This window comes from Rhopilema esculentum, chromosome 7 (assembly GCF_057945365.1).
Source record: "Rhopilema esculentum isolate cy_ngs chromosome 7, ASM5794536v1, whole genome shotgun sequence".
Lineage (NCBI taxonomy): Eukaryota > Metazoa > Cnidaria > Scyphozoa > Rhizostomeae > Rhizostomatidae > Rhopilema > Rhopilema esculentum.
This window is the reverse complement of record NC_142821.1, coordinates 740155-761930: the sequence shown is the minus strand read 5'-3', so window position 1 is coordinate 761930 and position 21776 is coordinate 740155. Positions and strand designations below refer to the sequence as shown.

At 34.3% G+C, this 21776-nt stretch overlaps 3 protein-coding genes across 5 annotated transcripts in view; 2 read left to right on the top strand and 1 right to left on the bottom strand.

Moving 5' to 3' along the window:
* Positions 1-17648, bottom strand: part of LOC135683697 (bridge-like lipid transfer protein family member 2) — a 54737-nt gene extending 37089 nt beyond the window's left edge. Inside the window, exons 1-11 of one of the 2 annotated variants that reach the window (XM_065199028.2) lie at positions 17321-17648; positions 9772-9895; positions 8912-8961; positions 7997-8100; positions 7620-7678; positions 7062-7168; positions 2708-2840; positions 2139-2184; positions 1886-1954; positions 815-879; positions 269-324 (exon numbers count right to left, since the gene is read on the bottom strand). In XM_065199028.2, coding sequence (XP_065055100.2) covers positions 269-324; positions 815-879; positions 1886-1954; positions 2139-2184; positions 2708-2840; positions 7062-7168; positions 7620-7678; positions 7997-8100; positions 8912-8961; positions 9772-9895; positions 17321-17382 — 875 coding nt within the window. In that variant the 5' untranslated portion in view covers positions 17383-17648. Of the gene's footprint in view, positions 1-268; positions 325-814; positions 880-1885; positions 1955-2138; positions 2185-2707; positions 2841-7061; positions 7169-7619; positions 7679-7993; positions 8101-8911; positions 8962-9771; positions 9896-17320 lie in introns of those variants that run through there. The other variant, XM_065199030.2, reaches the window with a different exon arrangement.
* Positions 4685-7025, top strand: LOC135683374 (uncharacterized). Its single transcript, XM_065198609.2, has 3 exons — positions 4685-5220; positions 6015-6212; positions 6437-7025. The coding sequence occupies exons 1-3, from the start codon at positions 4812-4814 to the stop codon at positions 6487-6489; spliced, it is 660 nt and encodes a 219-aa protein (XP_065054681.2). The 5' UTR covers positions 4685-4811; the 3' UTR covers positions 6490-7025.
* On the top strand, positions 11890-21727 carry LOC148959904 (uncharacterized). Of its 2 annotated transcripts, XM_089109413.1 has the most exons (6): positions 12317-12521; positions 13161-13248; positions 14541-14806; positions 18736-18955; positions 20824-20952; positions 21316-21727. In XM_089109413.1, the coding sequence occupies exons 1-6, from the start codon at positions 12435-12437 to the stop codon at positions 21381-21383; spliced, it is 858 nt and encodes a 285-aa protein (XP_088965539.1). In that variant the 5' UTR covers positions 12317-12434; the 3' UTR covers positions 21384-21727. The 2 variants fall into 2 exon arrangements, with proteins under 2 accessions (XP_088965538.1, XP_088965539.1); XM_089109412.1 differs by lacking the exons at positions 12317-12521; positions 13161-13248 and adding an exon at positions 11890-12157.
* Positions 21728-21776: the final 49 nt, after the last annotated feature.

Sequence of the window (21776 nt, the reverse complement as noted above, 5' to 3'; positions counted from 1 at the left end):
GATTAAAACATATTTTTCATCGTGTTCTTTCGGAACCTTATTCTGACGTTTTATGCTCTGAGGAGTGTCAGACGAAAAAGCTTTTAGTATGTTGTAAAATGTTTGCTTTTTTCAAATAATAATATTAAGATCTTCTTGCATAACATACCAGAAATATGCCTTCGTTTTACACGAAGAAATATCTATTAGTGTGAATATTAATTTATTCATGAAAACATAACAATAAAAAACACTAAGGAAAACGAGTTAACTAAATGTGTCAATTTACCTTCCCTGTGAACTGATGAACACGATTTTGCAATCTTCAAGCACAAGAGTTGAGCTCTACAACAGAAAGGAAGGTTTAAACATTGGATGAAATGTACCAGCTGCTTTTTATATGAGAAATATAAGATGAAATATCTAATACAAGTTAAAAAATAAATAACATTGTGAAAATTTTATAAAAAGGTGAAGTTTTGATAACAATGTATGAAAAATTTCCTTGGATAATTTTGCTTTTGTTACATGGATGTCGAAAGCGATCAGCCTGAGCAAATCAATGTTTCCACGGAGTTATGGATTGATCCAGAATCATTAGTCTTGCAAAAATTAACTCAGTTAAAGCACATTTCAATGATGAAATCAAACAATGCAAAATTCTATACACAACATTGCTTGCACAAAACCCTTGACGTAGTGTTCCAGGTTAATACAAACCTTTACCCGTCTTTGCATCTTTCTTAGTTTGCTACTTTTCATACCTTATACATTGCAAGATAATTACTGTAAAATTGAATTCATGATTAAGAATATAAATAGCAGCAAGAATTACCAAAGGTAACTGGTCCATTTTCTGTAAAAGAGGCAGCTCAGATGAAGATTCAGTATCAACTGGCTCTGCAAGCGAACAACTTATATCAACCTTGGCTTATGTCTCATATGAATAATAAGAACTCACACCAAGTTATGTCTAAAAGGCCTTTGTTATTTGTACACAGATGCATAAAGTCATTAATCAAAGGAAGTAATAGACAAAAACTGTCATAATATTGTGCAAGACGCTAGATTCTCTTTTTGAATATGGAACTGCAGACGAGTCGCTCTGTCGCAGTTACTGCCAACACTAGCAGAGGTATATATTTTTACTGTAGCTACCTCAAAACCGGGTGAAGACAGCTAAAGACTGGAACAGGGCAACAGATAAAAGGTAGGGAAAGAAAAAGAAATTGTAGGAAAGACAAAGAAAGTTATGTAAGAAAAGAAGAGGGGGAAGAAAAATGAGCAAAAGAAAGAAAGAAACATGTTCCAGGCTTAGTTGTAAAAATTTCCATTTTTAGAGATCCCTTAATCACTGTTGAAGCACTTAAAAAAACAGATGTTTCTCAAAATCAAGAGAGAGGCAAATCGGCTTCAAAATCTCAATCTTATTGAAAATTTATGAATCAAGTTAGATGCTGCCTCATATCATTAGTTACAGAAAACTTTTGTTAAATTGTCACCAAGTGCTGGATAAGTAATTTATTCCCACTGTCACAACGGAAGTGTTCCAGCATTTTTACTGCGAAGTGTTTTTGACTTAAACAAGTCAAGTGATAAATCGTGAGCTGGTGTTGCTTGGAACATCAATTCTGACATCCTAATAAAATTGTCTGTCTTTGTATCAGCCGAATGAGAGGCTGGGAAAATCAATACATTTCAAACTTTTTGTGGTCTTGACAACATATGCGAATGAAGCTGAATACAAGAGTCGAAATGGTCAATCTTTTTATGAATATTGGGTAATAATATTTGCAGAAAAAATTGCTGATATGGTATAACTATTTCAAGAGCAACCGGGTGCAATTAAAAATATCAACAATAACTCCAGGGCAAAAATCGCTGTCAGTGAATGAAATAAAGGTACCTCTGCTGTCAATATCTTGAGAATCGTCTCTCCTGTTAATTCGCGGCTTTCCAAGTCTTTTTAACAAACCTATAAAACATTTTTAAGTGATATAAAAATCTCAAAACCACAATGTGTATGGCCAGATATACAAATAACAATCAAATTCATAAAGCAACGGATTAACTAATCTTTTTTATTGACAATGAAGCTTTTAGGGAAAAATCGAAAATCTTACAATTTGGACTAAAAATTTGTACAAGAGAACATCTACCTTCTCTACATGATAGAGTGACCCTGGATAACTTCACTTTGATTTCCTAAAAAATTAACGAATACTTAAGAATCAGATAATTTAAACCTTTCAACATGAAAGAAAAATAAAACGGTTATGGGAGTAGTCAGGGATGCCGGTGCACATTTTGGAGTAGGGGGCCTGTAGACAGATTCGCAAACTTTTATGGTAGTTTTTTCCCCATTATTTTTGATGCCACTACCTGAATATCAGCAAAAAAGTGAGAGGGCTATACCCCCCCCCCCCCCTCCCACAGGTTCCCGGCTCCGGCATGCCTTGTAATATTGCATCGGACTGCATTTTATACCAGGTAGGCAGTCACTAGGCAACGAAGCAACGAATAATTGTTTGACCACTTTGAGCGTACGAACACGAAACTATGTCGCTCCAAAAACTGTATTCTAACACTGCGCAGAGACTGTTCATTCAATAAATTATGATATGCATTGCACGGCGTGGATTTGCGGTGTGGACAGCCACGGAAGTTCTATAACGATACAGTACGAATGGATCAAATTTTCTCAACAAATGCATATTTATGTACTTACAGATGGTCTGGTGATGCATGCTGGTGTGACGTTGGCACTGATTTGGGAAAACAAACAGCACTCCATGATTGGTTGACACTCTTCAAGTAGCTTAACTGTCGTATCGTGGATTTCGATCGATAAATTGAATTTTCTAGGTAAAAAGAAAAATGTGATTCAAGAAATACAATTTTTAAAGTGAAGACCAGAATGAAGACAATCAAGACCTGAAAACCAAGTACAACCTGCTAGTAGAACTAGTCAAAGTTCAACAGGGGCTATTACGAAATTCATTGCGTTTCTAGAAAAATCCAAACGTCTTGATATTATGGAAAACTTTATCTTATCCCAGAATTAGATAGCTAAATTGATGAAAAATATATTTCTCAATTTTAGCACATAGTTCTCTTAGCACATAGTCAAGCAGATGTAGAAGCTAAGTATGAAAATGATTGTGATAGACGGACAAATAATTTTTTCAAATTTCCAAATTTTCAAATAATATGTGCATTTCTACGTGTATTGTGGTTTCATAAGAAATCCTCTTTTGAGTGATTGAAACGTTTGAAATTATCACTTCAAGAGACAAAATTAACCTCAATAGACATATAAGTGTTTTTATTATTGTTTAAGACTTTTTCATCATATTTCTTCACCATAGACATGTTCGCCACAATTTCGTGACGGACGGACAATCGTAAATTCCCTTAAAAAAATCAACATTAATAGTGATTGAGGTACCATATCATATCATAGGTAGAGCAAAAGAACACTTTTTGTCGTTATTTAGAGGGAGGAAATGATTTATAAAAAAATTGTGACGGACGGACAATTCGAAAATTGTACAATAACTGAACATATTGGGTTTGAACTACCAAATAAACGATTGACACCAACCATTATTCATTCACTTCTACTATTGTTGATGACAAAGAATGTGCATTCTAACAATATTAATCTAGAGCGACTTTTTCCAGTCCGTCCGTCACGGTGATCCATTGGTTTACTTTCGACCTTAAAAGTTCCGAATGTTGAGAAGAAAAAATTGTTTAAATTGTTTGATGATGTTTCTTATTGGTGTTTCATTGTTAAAAATATTCAAAATCTATCTCTAGTTTGGTTGCTTAGATAGAATATTTGAACGCGTGAAATTAGTTTTTTCAGTGTTTTCTATCTCGTCTGTCCGTCACGATAGAAATTTGTATCCTTTTGAGGCGATGTGCTTATTCTATAAGTGATTGCTTCAACTAATCTACACCTTCTTGTAGGTTCTTTTATGACCAAAAAGGAGAGAATTCAGGAATCATCCGCTAATTTTTGATACCTTATGAAAGTTTCGTTTGTCCGTCCGTCATGGAAATTCAATTTCGTGTGTTTAGGAAACAAGAACAAAAAATCTTCCCGCATAGCCTCGTTCTGTTTTATAGTCTCCGTTCTATCAAAAGAAGCCTGATTAACTTTCAATTTATCCAGGGCTTAACATGTGATTGGCTAAAAGCCTGAATAATTACACGCTATTATCTGACGTAATAATCTAATAACAAAGAAAAGTAGCACAGTTTTTCGCCGAACATCGTGATCTAAGTACTAACACTTACTTAAAAAGCAGCTGATCGTGCGACGCAGCTATGGGTGTCACTGCCTCTAGCAACATGAATTATGCTTTTAGCTACATGGATATTTCGAGTGACGACATTTTGACCAGCAACGGAAATAAGGTGTTTAGTGCTGAAGATGCCAAGCATGGCATATGTACCAAGAGTGATCAAAAGAACAAGGTAGAATTGGTAAACGTCCTACAGTTGTCATTCTGCATTCACATTTTGCTCATTTTCCAAAGCTGAACAAAGTTTTTTTCAACGCTTCATTAGCTGAGCACGGAAGATAGTAAAATACTCCTCCTTGCTTTCATTTCAAAGCAAACATAAGTTTATGCATATTTATTGTCGCTGCAAATCTTGAGATATTTGATGATGATATTCATCATCAAAAGTAAGACATTTGATGATGAAAATATGAAATGGTTTTACAACCTTGACAAAAAGAGCGTCTTAATAAGTCTATTGTTTGATATTCTTATTGACAGCTTCCAAAAGAAAACTCCTCTTTATTTTCAATAAAAAGAATGCGTACAGGAAAATTGCGAGATGGAGCAAGAAGAAAAGAAAAATCAGAGATCAAAGAGTTGGGCAACGACAATGAGGAAAGAGGCAGTTCGATGCAGTTCAAAGCAAAAGATGCTTGGAGAATACCAAGAGGTCATAAAAATAGAGGAAAATACAGCCCTAAAGATCCGACGGAGAGTGGCCAAAAGGATCCATATGGTGTACGACGATATAGTAAAGAGCATTACTTTGAAATGTTTAGAGCAAGTGATGAAGGACCTGTTGAAGACCCTAGACAAACAGAAGACCCTGTTGAAGAGTTTCAGGTTGCAGATCAATGTAGGGAAGAAAATGACGAAGAATATGAAGATATTGAGCAAGAGATGTTTCCAAGAACCTTGTACGTGGCCCCTTGCCAAGGAGAGCCGGGTAAGAAGATTAGGCCGGGTCAAAATCACAAGACCTGCTTGGAAAAGCGGTGTCCAGATAAATCAAGCAAAATTAAACGTCATTAGGTGTTGGCATTTAGAAATGAAACAAGTTGTATATGGAGACAGGAGCGTTCTATCTGAATAAATATGTAGTGACGCTATTCGGATGGCAAAAAACTGAACAAATTTCTAAACAGTTTCAATGAGAATTTCGTTTTCACGTCAATAGCCAGTCATAAAACAGATCTTATACAGTTTTTCTAAATATGTCAAACTTGAAGTTTCTGAAAATATGAATTAATTAAAAACTGCGCTCCCAAATGGAGGAATGTGAAAGCGGGAAGCAGAGTGTTTTTGAAATGTTTATTACTTCAAAAGAAGTGCTTATGCATCTAATTCTTTTTACGATCACTTAAAGTCATAAAATATTGATATTAAGCAAAATTCTAATTGGTTGGAGGAGAAGTAACTTTGAAGATTTTGTTTCGGTGTCCCGACTTTACAGGCCAGGATTGTAGGTCCTCATCATTGGCTAAATTATTGAAAAAATAACTAGAGCTCTTTTGACAATAACTTTTCAATTTTGTCTACATCGGGGTGCCTTTACTAAAAAGTGATCATCGTAGATCTAGTACAACGTATGCTTTGAGTCTTCTACTTTGGTAATTTTAATCAACAGCGGGTTTTGTAAGCATTTATAAATAAAAACAAAGGAAGACCAGATGGGTTTTGTAAGCATTTACAAATAAAAACAAATGGAAGACCAGACAAAGCTCTGTAATATCATCACAGGATTCGCTAAAGAATATCCAAGAGACACGCCAAATGAGAAGAAAATTGAAGGAAATGATGAACAAGTCACAAGAATGAAATCTTTAGACAACCGACATTCACTAGCCAGCACTGAATCAGAAGACCTGTTGGAAAGCCAGTCCAGTAACATCGTGTTAGAATTTCGAAGCAGCTCTTACTGCATGACAATTCAAAACGGTAGGTCGCTAGCCATGTGAAAAATTTAAAGATAGACCTTTCGCTAAAATCTATTACAAAAACCATTTTAATCCAGCTACAGCTCAATCGACAGGATTTATCTAAGACTTATTCAATTTTTCAATTCAGTCTTCCAATATCTTTGAAAGTAACAACAAATCTGCAAGGTTCCGTTGGCCAACTTCCAAAGCAAATGCCTATGAATCGCAAATATTTTTTCCTAGGCAACAAGGAGGGAGAAGGCTGTGGCACACTTACAGTTGAAGACATTGAGTAGCGAACAAAAAACTTAATAACAATTTGTAATAATTTAAAAATGCATTTAATTATTTCTTAGCTTTTAGCTCATTATCGTCGCAAATTTTGGAATCTTTGATATTTCTGTTCAAGTTTATCTGTAGACTTCTGAGTTAGTTTTAAATAGATATACCATGGTTGCAATCATTGTTGAACGGCTTAGTCCGAAGCTGAAGAAAAGCAATAACTATATACAAAGATGCCCAAATAAGTTGATCTTAAGATTTGAGGTTAGTACTAGATTGCCATTCAAAACAATCTATACACGCATTATACAGATAGTCTACATATGCCTGTGGTATAAATAAATATACAAAAATTTTAATAATAAAATAACTTTTATCTCACGTCTATGCCTTGAGAAGTGTTAGACGGAAAGTACTTTAGTGCGTTACCTTTCGCGTTTACTGTTGGTTTCAAATTTTATGGCACCAAAGGCTAGGCTAGTTATATAAGTATAGATTAAGGATAAAGAAAATAAAATATTCTTGCTGAGCTTAATTTGGATCATTTTAATAAATAAGAAATAAGAAAAAAATACATTGATCTTACTCGGATCCATGTCTCCCAACTAGGAATCGTAGTTTGGATCTCCAAATCATTTTCAGGTCTCCTTTTGTGGCAAGCACATTGATTTCTGGGACTTCGATTCCAACGTACTGAAATCATAATGGAAAATTAAAACATTCAAGGTATATACGTCCAATGCAGAGGCCATGCACATAATGAATGTCGTTGCACTATGTTGAACGTTTGTTTCAACGAACAACTAAGTAAGGATTCATAAAACAGAAAACATGAAAACTGCAAAACGACGGGGAGAATTCAGTATAAGAAGAGATGATGCTTAAATTAATAAATAACACAACTGAACAAAAGTTATGACATTCTCAGGCCATTCAAATGATTCCAATAGATTCTCAAAGTTGCTATTAGGATCAAGGTCGTTAAAACATTTTGGAATGCTGCTCCTTCGCATTGACTTGGCTAAGATTTAGGAGGCAAAGTTCATTGCCAGTCTCTCAAACCACATATTATGGATTTAAAATGCCCTAAATAAGAACCAATGCTTATTCCCGGCAAAAATATCGATATTCTGAAATCATTAACCTGGAGGGTATATAGCAGAATTTGATACAGCAAGCCATTGCTCTTTCCTGTTTTTTTACCTAGCAAAAACAAAAAAGAATGAAATTAACTTTAATCTTCAAAACGTAAGAAACATCTTTTGGCAAAAATAACAGTAGGTTAACATCAATATTTTCATCTCTGAAAACAAATGATTTGTAATAGCATGAAATAAAAAAGAATTAAAGGCTGATAAAAAATTAAAAGTTAAATTCATTTGTCACATTACCTGTATCGTAGAACTATAAATCCAAACTGGGTTTGCTATAAAAATACCATGAAAGTACGCAAAAAGCAAAATATAACTAATTAGTTGGAATGTTCACTTCTAAATGCAACAAAACGAGATTTATTCATACCGATATTTGGCTGAGATTTTTGTTTCGATTTTGAAGCATCCGTCGTCGTTTCTTTTTCATGCACGACAACCTCAACATTTCCTATGACAATATTCACTGGTTTTCTAAAAGTCAAAAAGGATCTATTGAAAAAATTAACACAAGCAAAATAAAAGATGCTACAAGCAAAGTCTGTGCTCCAGACCCCTAACTTTCAAAACGGGATCCAGCGACCGGAACCGAATATCATCAAGATAGCCCAACGGTTTCAAAGAAGCTACCACGACGGGAAGTGAAAAACAACTCTACTTGAAAATTTGTTAGGCAAATGTTTAGCGTAACTTTATTACAGCAAACAAAGGAAAAAGGTTTAATTTTAAGCACAAAAGATTCATAAAATATTGTTTAGCTCTTGGAGATATTCCATCAAGAAATAGGGGAGACACCTTTAAGCAGAAAATCATTTTTTTAGCTTTGTTGTTCCGAGCTCATGTCTTTGCTTTGACATATAACGTTTTTACATCTGCTCTATAAGTACATATACTTTAGGCGACAACGAATATTGGAATTTTGGCCTAACTTTTGGTGGTACTAACTGTATAAAAGTCCGGTTTTGAAACAAAACGGTTGCATACCGCTTCAAACCAAGTTAGAAAAATTGGATTTTGGTGAAGTGAACCAAGTTGGGAAAGAAGAGAAACCGGCCCGTCAATCAAAGAGCCAGGTCTCTCACATTTGCCACAAAATATTGCAAAAAGAGCTCATTTGATTTTGATTCTTGAAGAAAATCTTCTGCAAGAGTTGATTTAGCCCTGAAATTAGTGGTCTCATGAAAATGAATATTTCATTATTACTTCTGCTGAAAAGTCAAAGTTATACTTTTTGTGGCATTTTTGCTACACGTAGTATCAAAGAAAATAATCGAAACATGCTCACGAGTACTGCCACTGGAACAAACTGGAAACCAGTGCAATAGTTTTTATTTTCTACAAAAGAGAAAAGTTAGAGTATAATGTTGAATTTGATTAAACAAAGTATTTATAGGCAAAGCTAGAAAATAAATTACGGGAGTTTTATAATATTTCAAAAACAACTTCACAATTTGATATAAAAATAATGGCATGGAAAGCAGTACCACCTCTCTGGCCTTTACTATACGTACTGAACAATTATCATGAATATATTTTCAAATACATTGTCAGAGATCTAATAAATCCTTGTATATCTTCATCATATATCGATTAAAAAAATATAAATATTTGAGATAAACAGACATTCCTATTTCAATTCGATATGCTGATTTAATGAAACAAAAACATCCTAACATCAGGCTAGATCGCAATGTTTTATGTCAAATGACGTCTTTGGAGATAGCAATTAGAACCTCAAAATTTTTCACTAAAATGTATGGCAGGTCGGTGATGTACTAAAGTGCTTCAGATAATACTAAATTTTTTACTTCAGATTCTGATGGAGAACCAGGACCTCAGTACGCTTGCAAATTTTCATGACGCTAATTTTTCGGTCAAAATGTAGAAAGAAAAATCAGATTCTATGCTAGAAAATGTTGTAGGATGTAGTGACGACACTATATTTTAAAATCAGGATGAGATTTAAAATCAACTAAGACGCATGTGAACAGTCTTAGTTGGGTCACTAATAGTGTTGGTGCACAATAATCATGGCCGGCGTATTTGGCTACACCATCTGCTTTTACTATGAATCAATGCCTTAAACTGCTACGAACCCAGCTATATTCTGGGTGAAATAGACAATTCTAAATATAAATAACTCACAATCTTTGCTACATCTTTGTAATTTATCCAAATATCTTTGAAAACCAAAAAGCCAACTGAATCAATTCCAAACTCGATACCATATCTCTTCTTCAGTTTATTTGATATGAAGCGAACAGACAATCTGGAAGAGAAATACACAAAACCTTACAAAATGCATCTTAACATCGACTTTAACAAACAACAATCCTTTTTTAGACTGTAATGAAATATAGGGTAGTATTTTTAGAGTGAACATTAACCTGATGTAGACAATAAGCCATATGAATCAAGTTTTTTGGTCACTGGTATTCTGGGCCTATGATTTGATGAGATCCCCTGCGTTATGAGACAAATCATAAAAAAGTAACTTTCTACAATTATCGAGTTTAAAAAATCATTATTAGAAACACATTTACACGTTAATAAATTATAAACATACAAATGCAGTTAATCAATTTGATCCAAATTTTTCTTTGAAACAGTCTACAATATTAAACCCTTTTCAACATTTCGTAACAAAATTCAACTTGACAATAAGGCTGAATTTTTTGCTAGATGCGATCCAGATCACGGTTTAACTGAAGATATATTGCGAAAATGTAGAATTACGCCTTCTGGCTTGTCAGTGGTAGACACTTGCTGTCTATTAACAGAGTAAAAGCGGTGTATAGGCGAAGAAATTTTTCGTGACCATTTCGCAAAAATTATTCCCAGCAAGGTTGCGTATCTTCTAAAGAACTAAACTAAGTGGACAAGCCTACTGGTGCAAGTACAGTAAACCAAGAGGACAAAGAAGTGGGTATGGAAGGATAATATAAAGCTTTGTCTGGCAAATTGTTACTGGGTGCAAAGGACATTTTTTAATCTGATTTTGCATATCACGTGCAGTGAAAATCATTCATCATGTTGTATAATGACTTGCAAGAGCAAATCTTAGGCAATTGTTGCCCACCTCTCTATATTAACCATATAACATTATAAACTTCACTGTTCGAAAACTTCAAAGACTTGATGCTTTGGAGACTTCAGTCAAGGATGGTTCCTGAAATATGAACATGTTTTAAAAGATTCTTGCCGTCCCTCTTCAGCGCAAATGATCGTACCCCGTCTTACCCCGGCTATACTGTGACAGTACCTCGTCTCGCATAGGAATAAAAAAATAGCATGGGGACTCTGGACGTGGGGCGGCCCCCTGTTCCTTCCTCTCCGGCGCCCTGGGTATTTAGATGAAAAAAACATTCCTGTCGATAATCTGTATCTGGAAACAATGAACATTTTTTATTTGTTCTGATTATATTTGCTAGAAACATTATGTTCATAGAATGGGCATAGAACACGGGCCTCAAAATTGGTCAAAAGTTCAGAATAAATTAAGAACAAGCTGAGACTGCGCTACTATAAAAAGCAATTTCGAACGTTTCATATCAAAAGCGAGGATTTTAGCCACGAGTTGGAGATTTTTCGATGAAAATTCAAACCTGTCAGCAAATGAAAGTTGTCTCACTCATCCTATCACTTTCGGTAGTAGAGCCAAGGAGGATTGGGGGGGGAGGACTATTTGCCCCAACCTCTCAGAAAGATGAGAAAGGAGGATGTGTATTATATCTAGATCCTCAGAAAAGCTACTGTATACAGACTTATAAACGCTTAATGAGATTTGTCGGTATAATTATTATGTTACAATATATAGTCGAAAATATTCTATCCTGGTTCTATGAGCAGCATGTTTATTGTTTTTGATTCCTATTAACATTAAAGGAATATTAAAGGACATTTCTTGAACAAAAAGGGTATTTCCTTTGTGAAATAATGGAATAATGACTGAATTCAAGGCCAAGGCTAGGGATTTTCAGATAATACATTGATAATTGTGCCTAAGACAACATTGTTATTGATATTTATGCATTTTGGTTCCATTGAGGGGCAGGGGTATGCACTATCCACTCACTAACTCTAGATTCTAGATTTCTTTCCGACAAAAACAGTGCCTCTGTGAAAACAATAACTCTGTTGAGATCTAAAACAGTTAAGTCCAGTTGAGATCAACTTCCTTCGAATGTCACCTGTCTTAAACGCTACATAGATTCAGTTTCCCTTAGCAACGTTACCTAGCAACAATAGGTGGGTGAAAACAACGAACTCAAAGGGCCTTGTGGTTCGCCAGGCAGCAAAGAAAGAAGTCCAAAAGAAAAAACTATGCCGAAAAGCTGTGTCGCTGTGGGTTGCACAAACCATAATATGATGCAGAAAACAGGCTTAACGTTTCATATTTTTCCAGATAGAATAAAGAAGAAGGAAAAATGGGAGAAGTGGGTGCATGCAATGAAACGTATGAACGAAGACGGCAGCGCATGGTTCCCTAAAAGCAACTATGTTTATATATGCTCAGCACACTTCATTTCAGGTAAGTGCACTTTTAAATTAATATCATAAGCAAATTTCTACAAGACTCTCTGGTGTGACGTTATTACAGTGCTTAGCAACAGACTGCAGTGAAAACAATCTGTAACTTAGGCCAGTGCACTGCCATTTCCACGTGTCCCGTCGCCTATGAAAACCAAATGAGGGGATGCCTCTCAGTTGTGCTGCTTATTGTTGTTCTAGCCATAATATGATGGATGAAAAACCAGGATTCTATAGATTTCCAAACAATGACCCGGTTTTACGCAAAAAATGGGTAAATGCCTGCAAACGGAGAAACGCCGATGGAAGCCGATGGAACCCAAAAGGAAAAAATGTTTACATCTGTGGACGTCATTTTGTCACTGGTAGGTAGTCTTTTCTGAGGATTTTCCTGTAGATAATCGTAACTTTTATATATATATATATATATATATATATATATAGTATAAGTTTAACATCTAAGCATTTTGCTGCTAATAACTGGAACTTTTATATATACTGTAATTTTCACATTAAATTAATTACTTTCTCTGGTGCTTATTTAGAAATTTGTGACATTGATTATAGGAAATTCTTGAGAATTTATAACAAAGAGTTGTCAGATCTTTTTTTAATATATTTCTTGACTGTTTCTTCAAATTTGAAAATTTGACATACAAGGCTATATATATAATATATAAAGATATACATATGAATGTAAAGGTAAGGAGACAGGAAGATGGGGAAAAAATCGGAGGGCATATGTTGCTTCCGCAATTGGCTTATACAACAAAAGCTTTGGTGTGGAATTCCATTGCTTCGTGACTTTTCATTTCTGTCTCATGAATTTTTAGTGCTGTGATAATTCAACCTCTACCCTGTGCTTTGTACTAAACAAAAAGTAATTGTATTGTATTGGCAATTTAGTTGATGACACATTCCCTTTAAGTTGTGGGATATATATGCTCATGGACAACTTCACTTTATTTTGGTTGGCTGATTGATTTTTATGTTGTTTATTGTAGGTACGCCACATAGAAATGATTCAACACACTCTGACTAACTTCCATCAAAGTTTGTGCACAAACAATGTTAACCAAGATGCTCAAGGAAGTAAGCTTAGATGTTTTACGTCAGAAGAAAGGAGAAGAGAAATTTATGATGAAAGTGAAGTGAACATCATGTTGATTATATCTGCATGGTGGGTACAGATGAAACTGCAAAATCAACAAGATCTAAATCTGCTGAATGACCTGTACATTGTCCCTTTCCCTAAAATGGCCAGTACTCGTTGGGATCAAATTTACCAGAGGACCAGAACTTTAAAAAAGAGAGAGGCATCTCTACAAAATCCTTCTCAGACCCTTTCAATAGAGGCTTTTTACCTTTGAAAGGTTAAAACGGAGCAAAAGACTACAACAAGAAAGACCACAAAGCTTAAAAAAACCAAAATTACAATGGCATGGTTGTTTGTTTGACTTTAGGTTACCCTACCAAATGAGCCTATGAGACTGAAAATAAAAAAATAAAAATGATATTTGTCAAAGTTTATTTAAATATATAAAATAAAGTTTTGCTGGAATATTTTTCCTCTAAAACATTAGAGATGAAGCTTCTAAATGATGAATAGATGTAATGCGTGTAGAACTAGAGTTTCTTTCAAGTTTCAACTACCATCTTTGATCTATTAAATGCCTCTTCTCTAATAAATGCCCCTCTAAAAAAGACACCCCTATAAACCAAAATTGTTAAATAAACACCCAGGGCTATTACTAGAAATTATGCAAAAAAAAGCAATCTCCTATTTTTATTTATAAGCATTATTATGAAAGGACATTATGATCATAAAAGCATTTTGATTTTGTGCATGGTCCTTGTCCTTTAATGGTTCAAAATATCGTTTTGCAAAGAGAGAAATGAGTTGTGCCATGCAGGTTATGAAAGAATTGAAAGGCATCATGTCTTATGGAATAGCAGATTCAGTTCCTGGCGTTGATTGATTGATTCAGTGGATTTTTAACAATTGATTAGATTTTTTATTTTTCAGTTTAAGCAATGATTGGTACAAAATCCTTTTCTTTCAAAAAAAACCATCTCTAAAAAAATGGCAATCTCTAATAGTGCCCCCCCCCCCCCCCCCCTCTAGAAGCGAGAAATTTTGAAAAATGCCTGGGTGTTCAATGTATCAATAACAGCATCAAATTCTTAGTTTTATGTGCTCCTGGAGTAGATATAATGCTATTGTGGAAAACATTATATTCAACAAATTAGACAGTGTGATGGCAGAGACAAATACAGGAAATTGTTATAATATTCAATGAGGCAGTCCTGTAGAAACAATAAGGTGTCTGAGCTCTTATTAGAAATTGACAAATTTTCTGAAGATTTACCCTACTTCATTGCAGGTAGACCATCTAATGATCCATGCAACAAAGACTTTGTACCAACTATATTCCAGCAAAAAGAGATTGACACTAGAAAGCGAAAGCATGCTAAGATTAAGCTTGCTCCAAAAACCGACCATCAAACTGCTCAGGTTGATGACTTTGTCTCAAAGACGCTTCAAGAGCCAGACAGAGACAATAAGATGGTTAAGGAAAATACAGTTAATGTGAAGGATGAAAGTGACACCAAACAAGCTGATACCAAGAATAGCTGTCTCCAACAACAGGTAGGTAACTAAATGCACCAGTGTTAAGGAGCCCAGGGGGTTAGAGAACCATCTTTCTCTGCAGAGGCTCAATTAGTTGCTTGTGAAAAATATTACATGCTACTAGGGCACTTGACTGGGTATTGAGATGCTAGAAATGTAATCATGTCTTTTTCCTGGAAAAAGGAGAAGGTCAAAACAGGCTCTTTCCCAATTTTCAATTTTTCGTGGGCCATCCTTGCAAAAAAAACCCTTCAATCCAACTAAATAGAATTGTGATTTGTGCAAACATCTGGAGGGCAAAGAGTCGCTCTTTAGAGGTGCAAAATCAATCATTGTTGAAGCTCTTATCATAAAACAGTGTCTTCTTTTCCAACCTTTTCTTCCAATGAATCCACATATAATTAGGCACAATGAGTCTTGTAGGAAAGCTGAATTCACTGGAAAATGCTTACAGCAAGATACCTTATTTTAGGAAATGGGGGGAAGGGGCTACGGCAAATATATATTAAACAACAGCAAGAAGTAAAAAATGGCCACCTTTGAGACTGAAAAGGGGGCAAATCTTTCAATCCTAGTACTACATCCCTGCTTCCACCTTGAAATCAGGCTCTACTCACAGAAAGAATATGAACCAGGAAATCTTTATCATTTCCATTTCATTAGAAAACCTTGCAAAATGTATGAATTATTTTTTCTTTATTCAATCAAATATGTGAGTATTTTGTTAGTCTACAAACCAGATATTAGGTGAGATGAAACTTATGCCTCATAATACTTTACCTAACAAAATTCAAAATGCTGAAAATGTTACTGCACTTGAAAATGATTTGTCTCAATTCTCTGTTGGAGTTTCTACATCTTCAGAATAGTATCTCCCATTCACATTAAGTACATGGAAAATTGATACGCCAGACAGAGATTCCAATAATAAAATTCTATAACCAAAATTCAAACCAGGCTTTCTAAGCCCAGCATCAAGTGTAGTCCATTCAAAAAATTCATTGAGAATCCAGCAAATTTGAAAACCGTTGGCAATATATCCACAGAAGAAGCAGTACAGAATGTGACAATTCCTTTGAAATGATAATTGTCTGGTCATGTACCTTAGAAAGCGGGAAGAGCTCATACAATCATATTCTTTGTGGTTCTTGTTCCATAAATTTAAGATACTTGTTCGTTTGCTAGATTTTATCAGCCAGAGGTTTTCTCAAGTTGCAGTTTCTTGTGAAGAAAGGCTCATTATTCAAAGCTTCATAAAAAAGGTGAAAACAAAAGACTTGAGTTTCAATTCCATTGCTTCAAATTGATTCTTTTTGTTACAAGCCTCTCTGAAATTAAGCCAATCCAGTCAATAAACCTCTTCTTGATCTTGCATACACTCATTTTAATCTGTAGTTGAGCCACAAACTTATAGTCTGTTGTGATTTGAAGGTATTGTGGCAAAAACTTGTTTGTCAGTTTATGCTTCAACTCTTCTCTTTTCTCTGTGTGCAATAAAATTTGATAATCTTGACAGAAGCACTAGAAACCTGTAGAGTTTTTGCAGTCTGATTCCAGTTATTTTCATTGCTAATTACTGATTCTTTCTTCCCTGGTGGAACAAAGCAGTGTTTCTTTTCATTCCCTTCTCCCAAAATGACTGAGGTTTAAAAAATTTGATTAACTTGACATACATATCCTCGCCATCAGTTGCTTAGATAGCCTTTCTTTATTTGTCACTTGAGAAAAAGCTCTCCAGTCCTAAGAAACGGAGGGCTAAGAAAGGAATAAGAAAGTAAATAAGATAGCTTGTTAGCCTGGAATCTGAATTATGAATTGCTTCAACGACTCAGATGCTATTTACCTATCTATAAGCAATTTCACTGATGGGCTAAAGATTCTTCCAATACACTCTTTGCATCTGAAGGACTCTATTTGAAGCAGAATTATATTATCATTATTTTACTTAAGGCAGAATGAGGATATTCAGTGATATCCTCTCCTGACCTCAACCTGATTAATTCCTTATAAATATTCAAATGTTTTCCTTGTGTAAAAGTCTATAAAATTATTGCGTGTGAATGACATTTGTCCAAGACTTTATAATTAGCTCTAAAGACCAAAAAATTGAAGATGATGAAATTTTACTATAAAATATAAATAATTAAATAGGCTTACCTGTCTATTTCTGATCTATTCTGCACCAAATCATGAACCTTCCAGCAGTTTTTATCGACATTTCTTTAATTAAGATTATTTGCCTCCAGCTTTCCAAGATCACTGTTTTGATTCGGACGGTAACCATGTGACGTAAATTATCAGCCATTAACTAGACTCAATCATTAAATAAACACTTATTTAACAACTTTTTCTACTGTTATTATCGAGGGTGGCAATATTTTTCTTTAACCCAATTACTTTAGTCGCCCTGTCCTTTTTGTCAAAGATGTGCAATGGAGTATAAAAAGCTAATTTATTCTAAAAGGCAACATGAAACTTCTACTGCTGAAACAGTAGACTCGGTCACTAAATCAAACATTGCATGCAGCCTACCTCAGCAGTCCTATGAATGTCAACAGCAGGATCATTCCGGCCAGCAAGAGATAAATGGCCATTTTTCATCTTATCTCTTTCCCTTGGTACTTAGCTGGTCTTCTATCTGAAGCAGTCACAAGAAGCCCCACCAAACTCAAGATAGATCTGACTTGAAACACTTCACAGCATTTCTGATTTAACTTTATAGATATCTCTCAACTTGTGTTGACAGATAACAATCTTCAACTTCGGTCGATTTCTACGAACCGTTATTAGATAGCCTCGTTTTAAATAAAAACAAAATACCCTAAACTCGATTTCAGTTGCATTTTGATGAAAAGATCGGTGCAGATGGTTGTTTGCCATTGTAGAAATCTTGTTACTCGTGATCAAAGTAAGTGGGAAATCGGCAAATTTTACATATACTAGTAGCTTACTTGTTGAGTGGTATTAAATTTGCGTTTGCCTCGATTCTTGCTAAAATGTTAAACTTATCTTCAAACGAATCATCAAAAAACTGATGGCCTAATTTTTTCCCAGTCAGCCTTGTAAAAATGTCATAATCATCCAAATACGAATATTTCGAAAAAGAACACGTGTTAGTTGTTTGGAATGTTCCATTGTTAAAAAAATGAGTCATCATTATGCGGTTTTTATGTGAAATATGATATCGAAATTCCAGTATTCTTTCAAAGTAAAAATTTATCGATTGAGATCATTCCCTATTTGTATTAGAACCCCTTTCATTTGACAGATTCTTCCTACTATAATAAGCATGAGTGCTCGATAAAATTGAAATGATAGAAAGAGCATGCACATGTTATAAAAATCATTTTTAATGTAAAAATCTGGAGCAGCTATCCTTTTAAGTTGGGGCAACAGAGCATCAATAACGTAGTCATAAATTATTACTGGTCAGCAATTTTAGCTTGGATCAAGAAAATTTTCTTTACTTAAGTTTTGTTACATGTTAGTGTAACATTGCGTAGATATTCATACAAAACAACTTTGTATAGAACAACCAATATTATCTGTTTTCTCTATTAAAAGTAGCAATGTCCTCTAACTTACCAAATCCTATGCAACCTTACATCCTTGGCTGCAAGGCTTTCTTGTAGTTTGAGCAGAAGCATGAGCCTGCTTTTGGTGCTCAAAGTCTCAGCTACAAAAAAATGGCCAGCAAGTATTGTGAATAGATTAAAGCAAATAACTGGGGCATGAATCCCAAAATTACACATGGGGTTGTACTTTCTTCTGCTTAGTTTATCTAATAGTTGAACTCCTCATTTATAAGTTTTCCTCCATAAATTTGGCATTTTTCTTGTAATTTCTTCCAATTTCAATTTATAATTTGTAAAAGCAAATATTATGTTGATATTAAACTTTGACCTTTTAGTTAGACATTAATTCTTATTCTCTGCTAATTTAAACAGGAAATGATGGCATCAGGTTCATCAATGGATACGAGTAGTCATGCTAAGCCTGGTTCTTTGCCTATATACCCTTCATCCTCAGTGACTGTCCATGTGCCCTATACAGGTAACCATGGTCAAGTTTCATCACCAACTATTCAGCACAGGCAAACAGCTCCAGGAATAAAAGTTGGCCAAACAACTGCTGTTATCCAAAAGGCATCACCAGCACCTTTACCAAGTATTAATCTTCAATTTCTTTTTTGAATACATGGCTCTTGATTATTAGGAATATGCCAATGTAGTATATAAAATTTGTATCTGACTGTCATGTTATTTTAGGTCAAGAATTTAAAAAAGAGGGCCTAGTTATTCTTTTTTAAATTCAGACATAAACTAAAATAAAGAATTTAAGTACACCTAACTAACTTTATATATTCGTAATTTGGCCATTCTTATGTCTGTTGATTCTCTTAAAAAACTTATAAGTTAAGGAAAAATGAAGATTGGAAATAACTTCAGTGAGACTTATACTAGAACATTCTATAACTTGTAGTGATGTAAATACACTGTAAGCAGTCTTTGTAATATGAAAATCGGCCTTTCACATGTCTTGAATACTTTGCGCGTGCAATACTTTGCGCGTGCGATGGTGTGCGATATGGACCACTTTTTTATCGGTCGTTTCTCATTCCTGTTGTCAAGAACTATAGAGTGCTACTTTCAAGGATACCATTTGCGTTACAAACTTAACAGAAACCAAGGAAATCGATAGAGAAACTGTTCTTGTTCATCTTTATAGATGTTAAAACAATTAGTTAATAAATTTTCTAGGAAGTAATTTTGGAATTTTTATGTAATAATTTAAAGAAATCTCGTTTTAAAAAATTTCAATTGATTGTAGAAATTGTCATGATGCATTGTTGACAAATTACCATGCAGCATCACTGACTTCAGTATGTATGTAGCGGGTATCATAGCTGATATTCTTAAAAAATGTCTTATCATTTGATTGGTGTTCCTTTCATGATAATATTGAGTTGAGCGAATGATCAAATGAGAAGGAATGGGTAAAGAAATGACACAAAGATCGAAATAAATACATTTTCTTTTTTCTCAAAAACAAGTTTTAACAGCTCTTAATCTTGAAAATTGTTTGATAACAGTTTAAATAATCAAAAAACCATACAGTCATTGTCTCTTTTTCCTCAGATCTTTCTTCAGTTTCCTCCTTTCTCAAGCTTAGGTTTCTTTGATTTACTGATGCCATTATCAAGCTTTCTCTTTCTGCTCTTGGAAAGATAGAGCACCGTTGCCCTTTTCAAGATATTTTATCTTTCCCGTCAGTCCATATACTATCATTGTTGCAATATGAAGTCGCATCTCCATAACACTGTAAGTATGATATTCGTAGTCTTACAATAATTCTGTTCTTTCCCCAACCAATAAAAGTCACCAGCTCCACTTTGTTTCGTTTCACCATGATCACCACAGAACAGAATAATCAGATGAACAGTAAAGACAACTCTTGGATCCAAACTCTAAATCGCAGAGTTTTGAAATTTAATAAAGCACCTTGGTGTTGATTGCAGATTACTCCTCCTTGACTAAAAACTGTAATGTTAAGCCATCTTTTCGTAACTACTTCCTGGCGCCATTTCCAAATCCCGTATGGGAATACTTTAACAAGACTTCGGAAAACGAGAGAACTGCCTCTGAATTTAACATCTTTGAATAACTGCTGCTTTAGAAATCTCCAAAACATCGGCAATTTTATAAGTCTTATGAAAAATTCTTTGTTTTGCCCCTGTGACAATTTGCACGCCTTGGACAATTTTGGCGTGTGGAGGCACACCTCATATTACAAAGACGGTGTAAGTTGATTGAAATAGTGTAAATATGTATCATTTTTTAGGTTTATCATGAACATCACAGCTACCTTTCATTCTGAATTTGAACACATATTTTTAATCGCCTTTTTTCAAATATATAAGAAATTTTGAAACCTTGATCATATCGAATGAAAAAGATATTGGAAATTCAGATTAGTTTAGCACAACCTTATCAAAGTAAAGTTTAACACCATTGTGATGCATTATCAATCTATAGGTCGATCTGTTCCATTGCAAACATATCAATCAAAATATGGTGAACTATTAAATGTAATTGAAGATCTTGGAAGAGAAATAAAGCCAACTTATGCTGGAAGTAAAATGGCACAGGAAAGATTAAAAAAAGGTATGATGATAAAAATTGTTTGATTAGCTTACTGCTTATTACATTTTAGTCTTTCAAGATATGTATAAAGATTTGGAAGCTTGTTAGTGCTCAGCATGGGTTCAGGTTTTTCTTACATTCTTGTTTTGGTGAAATATTTTTGCAGATCATCTTTATTAAAAGTTAGTCCCAAATGGAAATATAGTTATTCAAACATAATAATATCATTATTTCAAACCTTATAATCATATCAAGAAAATTTTTGGCCTTGATTCAAAATTTACTGTCATTTACATGTATCTGTAGATGTTTTCATGTTGGCAAAACCAATTCCTTTTTTCACTTTTGAAACATTTCATTACAATCAAAAATTTTCAATTATAGGAATAATGCATGCTCGTACATTGGTAAGAGAATGCCTACTTGAAGTTGACAAAAGCTCCAGGCAGTAGAGTGACAGAGACAAATTACAAGCTTCTCTTTGCTAGGTGTATATAATCAACAATTTGTATACAATACCCTAGTCCCCCTGGCTATACAACACTTACTTCCCTTATGTACTATCAAGTTTGAAAAACAAACATGTATTTATATTATGTAGCAGTTATCTATAAATTTTGACTCAGATCTTTCAAACAGATCCTGTTCTACATAGCTTTAATTTTAAAAAAATCTTTCTTTCCTGGCATGTAACTGAGCAACTGAACGTTAGTCATTTATTCAATCATTTTGATTTTATTGATTTTATCAGAGAGTTAACCATTAAATCATTTCCATGGTAGACAAGTTTTATCACTCATCATTTTTGTTTTATCATTTAGTTCTCAGTTCCCTTGCAAATTAAG

What these genes read in the sequence shown, in the direction of transcription:
- LOC148959904 (XM_089109412.1), top strand. Translation starts at nt 11,950, where the DNA reads ATGCCGAAAAGCTGTGTCGCTGTGGGTTGCACAAACCATAATATGATG. An exon ending in CTCAGCACACTTCATTTCAG is followed by an intron (nt 12,158 to 14,540) that starts GTAAGTGCACTT and finishes ACTTCATTGCAG; the next exon opens with GTAGACCATCTAATGATCCA. An exon ending in ATAGCTGTCTCCAACAACAG is followed by an intron (nt 14,807 to 18,735) that starts GTAGGTAACTAA and finishes TAATTTAAACAG; the next exon opens with GAAATGATGGCATCAGGTTC.
- LOC135683374 (XM_065198609.2), top strand. Translation starts at nt 4,812, where the DNA reads ATGCGTACAGGAAAATTGCGAGATGGAGCAAGAAGAAAAGAAAAATCA. An exon ending in CCCTTGCCAAGGAGAGCCGG is followed by an intron (nt 5,221 to 6,014) that starts GTAAGAAGATTA and finishes ATATCATCACAG; the next exon opens with GATTCGCTAAAGAATATCCA. An exon ending in CTGCATGACAATTCAAAACG is followed by an intron (nt 6,213 to 6,436) that starts GTAGGTCGCTAG and finishes ATTTTTTCCTAG; the next exon opens with GCAACAAGGAGGGAGAAGGC.